The 9,622-nt window shown below is 31.6% G+C and overlaps 1 protein-coding gene across 2 annotated transcripts in view; it reads right to left on the bottom strand.

The window, feature by feature from the left end:
* Positions 1–847: 847 nt before the first annotated feature.
* The window catches only part of LOC118180815 (protein ECT2-like), a 115,072-nt gene continuing 106,297 nt past the window's right edge, over positions 848–9,622 (bottom strand). Inside the window, exons 23-24 of one of the 2 annotated variants that reach the window (XM_035349872.2) lie at positions 9,249–9,343; positions 848–1,476 (exon numbers count right to left, since the gene is read on the bottom strand). In XM_035349872.2, the coding sequence (XP_035205763.1) occupies positions 1,419–1,476; positions 9,249–9,343 (153 nt within the window). In that variant the 3' untranslated portion in view covers positions 848–1,418. The remainder of the gene's footprint in view (positions 1,477–9,248; positions 9,344–9,622) is intronic. The other variant, XM_035349873.2, reaches the window with a different exon arrangement.

The following is a 9,622-nucleotide window of genomic DNA, read 5'->3' as shown; positions in this document are numbered from 1 at the left end:
CGATGATTTTTATATACATCATACCTTGAAATAGTACATTATATGTATAATCAAGGGCTTAAATTGAAGCGAAGATCGGCTGAGGTATTTCGTAGCTTTCGAGTGAAATTGTAATCTCAATCAGAGACCAGACAAAATAAGAGTTCTTAATATACAAGTATTTTAAATTGTAATTTATATTTTAAACGCTGTTCTTAATTTACTTGTATTTAGGTATAGGTAAATTTAATTTACAAATAAATCAGGTTTCCTTACTGAAATTCTTAATATGGATAGACAGTTCTATACTATTCCGTGCACACTGATAAACAGGATTATATAGATATGATTTATGAAAGCATATAATATATTTTGCACTTTTTGAGCCAGTGGTAGTACTGCAATAAGTTTATTTTTCAGTATCCATTATTTAACAAATATTCAGTTACAAATTTAAACAGTTCTGATTTTATCATTGTAAGCTACTGTCAAATCAATTGTCAACAATATCTAATTACTTTTACCATGTCAAGTTAATGCTGAACAAAAGTTCTGGAAAGAATTTATTTAGCCCCCCCCCCCCCAATCTTTTTATGCACGTGTTCCACGATTCGTACACAGTTTCAGAGATAAATCAAAAGTCAATCTTTAAAGCTCCAGTTTTTTTTTTTTTTTTTTTTTTTTTTTTTTACACTACATCGCTCCCAATGAATAGTATTCCACAGAAGATGGTGAAAGGAGAATTAAATGCAGATATTTTCAAGCGATATATTGCAAAGTATCTAGAAATCTTAGCAGAGTATTCATTTGCAATAATTCACAATACATTTTACACTGAATATATATTATCGGTGATAAATCTAACAAAAGCAAAATTATGAAATATATTTTTATTAACATATAAAAAGTACATTCTTTTATATTCACAACTATATTCAATTCTGTACAAGTGGATTTTTCAAATCCTATCTTTTATCAAAAGATAAAATTCTAGTAAAACTGTTTTTTTTTTTTTTTTTTAACAGGTTAATTGCAATAAAATGTGATAAATAAGTCTTTCATATATTCACATACATCATTATTTACATTCTGCATGATAAGTTACAGGAAATATTAGATATAAAAAATTTCTAATTCTTAGAAAGCTGCCTTCAAAAACTAAAGATTAGATTATCCAGTTTGCATTTCTGGAAAAATTTGATTACTGAATATTTACAACGGCTGGCAAATACCGATCTTGGAATATTTTCAGTGATTTCCTACAAAAACTGCATATATTTATGAATAAAAAATTAATTTTCATGCTACAAAGTGATGAACTTTCATCTCTTCAATATATGTGAAATTTTGCTTAACAACACTTGGAATGTTTAAAAATAGGCAGCATATACACTAACATCCAAACTATTTGCTGATTGAAATGCCCACGGAACTACTTTTCATCTTCTTTCCTCCAACTGGTGAAGGTGCAAGACTGGGAGTTGGCGGCTCAAGCTCCTAAAGAAATTAAGATGAACAATTCAATTTTATTTACATATTACAACAAGAAATTATATGACTATAATTTTTCTAATGCAAAAAAGAAAAGCATGAAATATGAAAAAGCATTTCTACAGGAGTAATGGCATAATCACCACAAAAATTAAACGACATTTTATAATTATAATTTGCAAAGATTATAAACTTGCCTGAGATAAGCAACAAACAAGCCATAAGACATCTCTCTTGAATAAAATTCAAGAAACCATATGCAATTCAAAATATGAAGAAAATTTAGTCATTCTATCACAGACTTGCAGATAAGATAAATATAGTGTGCAGAAAAAAATCTTAATGTGTTATAACATTTTTTTTCTATTCTTGCATACAGATGATTATTCATTTTAATAGGTCTGCATAGAAAAGTTGACTGATTAACACTTTGCATTTGAGGCCCTTTTAGCTCGATGAACCAGCAACTCAAGCCTTTTCTGGTGAAAAATTTGGTGAAACTCCTACAGCTAACTTAACAATTTCACAGAAATCTAAAGTTCTTTCATGTCTGAGGATACTTGCGGTCCTGCAGCTTTTTTGCCAGATACAAACAGTATTCTTTGCAGTATTTCTTTTGATTCTCTATACATTATCCATTCTGAATTTACTGTCTCTTCTGTGGAATTACAGTTGCTTTCACATTCATTATATCTTAACCTAATTTTTCACCTTCTTGAACTGCTCAAATTGTAACCGAGAGTCACTTCTCCAATGCAAAGAGTTAATATAGTGGGTTTGTACTTCCTAACATTTTGGTGGGTCACAAAGCACTGTATGCCAGAAGAAGTGATTTTGTGTTTCAAGTAACACAAAAATGGTATGAAATTAATTGATGTGATGGTCCTCAAATCTCACACTATAAGGAGATGAGTACAAACAATGTAAGATTTGGTTTGATTTATTTGATTATGACAAAGCATATGAGGGCTACCTGCTTAAGGGAAGAGATGCCTTCATGGAGGAATTTCCAATGGAAACTGGCTTACAGCCTCATTACACATAGGAATAATCATAAAAACATTTCCTTGAAATCGAACCCACTTACCCCACCCAATCTTAATAGCCATCTTTTCTTTTTTTGAAATTATGAAGCGAAGTGTTCAAAACCCGGCCAATAAACATGAAAGAGCTCAAGCAATAAATCTGTGAAGCAATAAACAGAATACTACAAGCAACACATGATGGCACCCTTCCAGCAGCAAATATAGCAATCTATTAGCCACTTAAACACCAAAATTGTTTTTGAATTATCTGCCAAAACCTTTTTTTTTCCTCCCAACTTTAAAAGAAACCAATATGCCTAACTATAATCCAAAAATATTTTTTCCCATAAGAACTAAATTTGGCAAAAAATATTTAAGTTAAAAAATTCATAACCCAAGTTAATTCTTAAGTTCTGTAAGATGTATACAATAACAGCATAAAACATCACTAAAGAACATGCAATGTGAAATGACTTGCATAAATAAATACTGGCACCTACCAATAACTTGAACAATATTCCTAGTGTAGTGGTGCCATTTATTGACCAGTAACTTAACTAAAGTCTATCACAAATTTTAAATAATTTGGCATTATGAGGGAAAATGATTGTTTTTTTAGCCCACAGCATAGCATAGGACATTAGTCTAAAATATTCTGCGATGTGCTAGCAAAACCTGTGAATTATTTCCATGGAGACTAACAATTATATGCCTTTGCTTGAACATAAATGAACTTGATGAAATCAATATAGTTAGGTAATCCCAATTCTCTCGGGATAAAGGAAACTGCATATAGTACATAAAACGAATTAACTCAGATTATGTTCTAAAGTGGTTAAAGAGACATGAAGAAATAATGAACTTGATGAAATCGATATAGTTAGGTAATCCCAATTCTCTCAGGATAAAGGAAACTGCACATAGTACATAAAACGAATTAACTCAGATTATGTTCTAAAGCGGTTAAAGAGACATGAAGAAATACATATTCAAAGACTATCTATAACCCACATATTTTATGTTCATATACATGAATCTTAAAGGAATTAAAAAGTATTCTGAATTCAAATATGGTCATTGTTTTTGCTACATCTTGTTTAAGTCTTGCATGCTAAGAAAGACTGTAAATAAATCTTGTGTTAATTTTAATATTGAGCGTTAAAGTCTTCACTCTATTCTTTTAATATTCTTTGAATCTGAATGTGACATTTTACCACAATCATTCAGAAATTTTTATAAAAATAAATAAATCTGAAAAGCTTCCAGATTTTATATTATACCCAAAAGGGGATTTTGTTAACAGATTGTGTGTGACCTATATTTATTAAATATCATGTTCTTTGCACTTAAAACACATAAAATTCAATTCAACAGCAATATCACAATATATTTAAAAAAAAAAACAGCATATCTTTAGAATTTCCAATACACAGTTTCGCACGATGGAGATAAAAATATTTTTTCCCATACAGTGCTTCATTGCTCTATTTAAAATTGTCGAGTTTGCCAATAAAAAAATCGTTCAAGTTTTACAAAATTTGAAATAGATAAGAAAACAAATTCAGAATTTGCATTTCCGAGTCCCCATGTTCGGTAGGAAGACTACATTATTCAAACTTTGATAGCTCTATGTACCGCTGTTTTCTCACAATGCATGAAACATTCATGGAGATTCTTCATTAAGTTTCTTTAAATATAATACATGGCGATAATATTTGGCGGCAACAGTTTGAAAAGTGAATCAATGCAATATGCAGTTTTGAAATTAATAGCCCTTTAGGCTAAACACTTCCATATCTCCCATTGTACTGGGCTAATTGAGGAAATTTAACCTGTTTAATTTTCCCTGTGTCGAAAGTGTGACTTAGGATACATATATAGCGTTGCTCTATCATAAGTATACTGACACAAAATCAGAATTTTTCTGAAATGTCCTATCGGTTTTAGAAAATAGTTCAGAAACATTACGTACAATAAATAACTAAACTAATACAATTCAGGCTTAATTTTCTCACTGCGGGATAGAAGCAAGATAAAATTCAACGGAACTTACCATTAGTCGCCAAGCTCATGATGCATAGCCAAATATATAGTGAACGACAGCTAAATTTGATAATGATAGCCGCGAATTTTAAAGGTTTTCAGATGTTGCAAAACAAAGGTGAAATTTTCCAATTAACGGATTTTGTAAAGAAATGTGGAGAAGTGGCAATAAATGAAGATGATATAAAAGACGTTTTTCATTGTGATGACAATGCGTCTCTATCATCAATCAGTTAATGAATGGCGAAATCTGTAGTATGGTTCTAGATCCAGAAAATATCACTACAGATAGTGAAGAAAGTGACAGAGAAGTTGCTGAAAACGAAAAAATTTCGATTGACAAGTTAGTCAAAATGCTCGAAGCAGCAGTTGCAGGACTTCATCAAAGTAACTAAACAAGAGATTATGTCTGTCTACAGAGTTAAAGAGAAAGTTTTAGTGCAAAAAAAAGAAGCAATTTAAACAACTTGCATTGAAAGAAATGTTTAATAAGGTAAACAAATATTAAGCTTTTTTTTTTTTTTTTTTTTTTTTTTTGTAAATTTTGATACCTTTTAGATCATAAATACTTCCTTATTTCATAAATCACGATTTCATACTTTTAATTCTTTAATTTCCACATGCCATCTAACTAGATTTAAACTGATGAACTGGAAAAATTCCAAATTTGGAATCGCCAAAGTCCCAACGAGTCCGGATTTCGAACTTTGTACTGTACTAGACTTTCAAACTAATAAAGGTTCACATTGGTAAAATTACATATAAAATGATGCATATTAATGTAAATTATGCACATATAAAACTATTCAATTTTACTTTTTATGACTAGTTACTGAATAATCTTTCTTTAAACTATTTATAGTGCTAAAAGAGCATTTGATGCTAAGCAAATTGTATTTTTAATCACTGAGCTGAGGAGTGGTACAAAAGTAAACTAGATTTTTATGCATGCACTTGGAGCTTTAGTAAGTACAATGCAGCTTTAGTCAGTACTGGAATTCCAATAACACAGATGTTTCTTTTGAGAACATCTACACAAATTTTCCACCTTGTTTCATGAAACAAACAAACAAATTACTTGAAACAAACAAATTACTTGTTTCATGAAACAAGGCGAAATTAGAGTTTTTGCATGGCGAGTCGCTGTTCCTCAGCAGTCTATAAGAAGGAAATAAATAAGTTTAGTCACGATTACAAGTTTGAGATTTCCAAGTCCTACTGATAGTGTACAGCAGCAAGTCTACATAATACAGTCCACTGAATACCAATGACAAAAAAAAAAAAAAAAAAAAAAAGAGAAAGAGAGAGAGAGAGAGAGCAAATTACATAAACAATAAACAAGTCATACAGTCAAAAGTCTTTAATACGGACGTCCATAATCCGGAATGATCTATAATCTGGACCTCAAAGCTACAAACTTTCTGCACATGTGTCACATGCACATAATACCTTTATGCATGCGCATATGCATCTACGCATACGCATGCGTGTTTAATGTATAACGGACAGTATAAGCTAAGCTAAAATTATCTATTTCAGTTAATGTTGCAGATTGCGTTGTTCCTTAATCTTCTAATTGGTTCCGGCTTATTATTTTTTGCAGACTGTTAGAGCAATTTTATAAAAGTAAGCTTGAACTTTCGATTATGTCAAAAAGAATTTCCAATTCTAGAGCTACCAAAGGATCTATAAGCAAAAGCATGTTTCGATGTCCATCAAACAAAAAGTAGAATTGCTGCAAAAAATGGATAAAGGCTTATCCTTTGATTCTCTAACCATTCCGAAATATGTTTATCAATTTCACGCTGCTCTGCCGGGGGGGGGGGCGTCGCAGTGCAATGAACTGGAAGTTGATTTGTCAGCACTATCCTTATCTTCAAGGCAGATGTTTTTATTTTATTCAGCTTACAATTCCTTACTAAATGTAGTAATTTCATCTCGATGTACCCCGTCTTTGATATGATTTAAATCAAATTCCTCATCATTCTAAATATCACGAATACACATCAAATAGTTTTCAGGTTGCAGTTTTCTAATTTTGACTATGCGTAATGTATGCTTTACGCATATGCGCGTTAAAGAAATGTTAAGTAAACCAATAAATATTAAGCTCTTTTTTTGTAAATTTTGATACCCTTTAGATCATAATTGTTCTTTATTTCATAAATTGTGGTTTCATATTTTTGCTTTAATAATTTCTGCATGCCAGCTTACCAGATTTACACTGATGATCTATAATCCGGAATCACCGAAGTCCTGACGAGTCCGGATTAAAGACTTTTGACTGTATAAAAAAAAACTCCTAAAAATACTTATAAGCTGTATTTAATCCTATATCCCAGGGATGGGTAAACTATGGCCTGCGGGCCAACTCCGGCCCGCCGGAAGGTTCTATCCGGCCCACAGAGAGAATTTTAATTTTTCCGTCCGAGGCAAATTAAAAGAGATATGTATTATATATCCATCTCCTTTTCTATTTTGTTTAAATATTATTTATTTCTTCCTTTTTTCAAAGGACTGATGATCTTTTTACTCTCTCTATTTTTGTTCTACAAAACATAAAATGACAGAAATAGCAAGCACAGACAGCTTTTAATCCGTAAAGTGTGAGCAGCGGAAGTTCTTTGTTAGTTATAGCTATAGATTGAAGTCAACAAGCATTATCTCTTTCTCGGGGACCAGACATATAGGAATCCAATTATAGGTGAATTAGACCTCTTAGAAAGAACTTAATCTTAACTTAGTTAATCTTAATATGTTTGCTGGGCAGCTAGCTAGTCTCATTTGAGGTTAAATTTAATACCCTCAGTAATTGAAGAGAAGCTTAAGAATTATGAAGATGGCTTGAAAAAACTGCATTTTGAGTTTGAATGCAGATGTCAAGATTTCAATGCCATTCAAACAGAATTGGATTTTTTACCATGCCTTTCAACATAAACTGGGAAGCAGTGAGATCAGATTTGCAGTTTGAATCGAGTTGCAATCTGACAATCATCTCAAGTAGCTGTTTCTAAATATGCCAAAGTTAGAGTTTTACAAATCATTATCGAAAGTTTCCTGAATTTAATATTTCACGCCCAGAAAATCAGTGCTATGTTTGCTTCATCTTAGATATGTGAACAAGTGTTTTCAACCATAAACCTTAGAAAGAAGTATTTCAGAATAGATTGACACATGTGCATTTAGCTTCGTTCCTTAGAATCAGTACATCACGCCTCGAACCTCAATATAAGTAACTTTTAAAAATGAAATCGCAATTTCAGTTATCTCATTAACATAATTAAATTGTAATACTTGTATATTGTTCTTAAAATTTTAGAAAAATATCTTGGCCCGTCAAACGTTTTGTTTTCCATTTTTGGCCCACGACCGAAAATGTTTGCCCATCCCTGCTATATTCACTCTTCACCCCTTTTTTTTATTAATTTTACTGTCCAAAAATTGAGAAGAAAAAATAATACTAATTATTTCATTCCTAAAAGAAGCGTTATGGTAAGAACATAGCAAATGAAAAATAGTTATGAAATAAACTAGCAGTACCTAAAACATCTTCATTTCTACTTCTCTGTATTCTGACTCTTGCCTGTTCTTATTGTTATCTATTACTCCCTAGGCCTCAAATCATTTAATGCTGCTGGAACTGCTGTCTATGTCATCTTTTAGAGCTTGCACATCATCTTCATCCCCATTTATGTCCCCATGTACACTGGTCTTCAGAACCATTAAAGATTAGATTAACTGATTAAGGTAAAACAACTTGATCGCTATCTGCTTATGGGAAGGAATACCTTTGTTGTCTTGTATCCATGTTACACTAGGGAAAAACCATGTAAACCAACCATACAGCCAGCCCGGTTGTGGGATTCAGATCCAAGTCTAACTACCACTGTTCAGCGACTAAGCCAATGGTGGACTCAGAATCATTAAAACGTTAAATATCCTCATTTTCTTGAAGATCTTCAGTATTATTGCATTATCAATCAGAACTCATGTATCTAAAAATTCACGAGGAAATCAATTAGACGAAAACAACCACTATGTGGACGAATTGATTTAAGATTTAGGGTTTGTTGGTTTCTGAACATCTAAAAGCTGAAAATTACGCGAATACTTGAAAAAAATTCAGAACCTTATGCTTAAAATGCTATGTGGAAAATTAAATGAGGGTTAAAATATGCAAATAAATTCATCAATTATTTCAAAATATAAAAATATATTTAATATATATTTATTTCTCATTGCTTAAGACAGCCCTACATTTACCATCATTTTGAATTGCTACTCTAAGCTTATTTAGAGACCATTTCTTGAATTTTTTTCATTTTTACCTAAACTGCAAAGTTCATATGAAAGGAATTCATTAAGGTAAGAAAGGAAGGAAAAATTTAAGCCCAACCCAATTTTTATTTTAAATGATGTACGTTAAAATTAGATTTTTTAAATTACATACAATCTCATACTGCTTGTCTTTGCAAAAATCTCCTGAAGTCAAGTTTCTAAGCATTTCAGTTGTGAAATTACAGAGCATTAACTCTTTCTCTGTTTATAAACATATATTGAAAGTGGTTTAGGAAATACAAACATCAAATGCACAAAACAAACAGCCAGAACAGCCACAAGGATTTAAGTTAGGAGAGTGTAAAAATAAAAAAATATGGGGAGGTGGAGAGAACATACAGACAGAACGCCACGAAAGCCCAAATAACTGACCTTCTTCCTGAAGATGCATAGGCAGAATCTGGGCTATCAGTCCTGTGTCGTAGATTATATGGAAGCAATGCATCAGTTAAGAGGAAAGGTATTAGCTGTCAAAGAAAATTCCAAGTTAGTTAGAAAAGAAGCATTATTTTGTATTAAAACTGCCATGAAATAATATCAGATCAAGAGTCAAGAGAAAATTTCTGATCTCATTTATGTGAACTGAATGAATTTCACATCCCTAAAACAGAAAATTAAGTTCTCAATTTAAAATGTGCATGCAGTTTAAAATAAGACACCGAATCCAGTTCTTTCAGGAATTACAGCGAACTGGCAGTTTTAGAGAATCCAGAGCAGATGAATACTAAAATTTATAGCCAAGATCT

Source organism: Stegodyphus dumicola, chromosome 1, assembly GCF_044657685.1.
Source record: "Stegodyphus dumicola isolate Sdum_Otavi_A_Nest chromosome 1, ASM4465768v1".
NCBI classification, from domain to species: Eukaryota; Metazoa; Arthropoda; class Arachnida; order Araneae; family Eresidae; genus Stegodyphus; species Stegodyphus dumicola.
The sequence above is the reverse complement of the archived record's forward strand: the minus strand, read 5'-3'. Positions and strand labels throughout refer to the sequence as shown.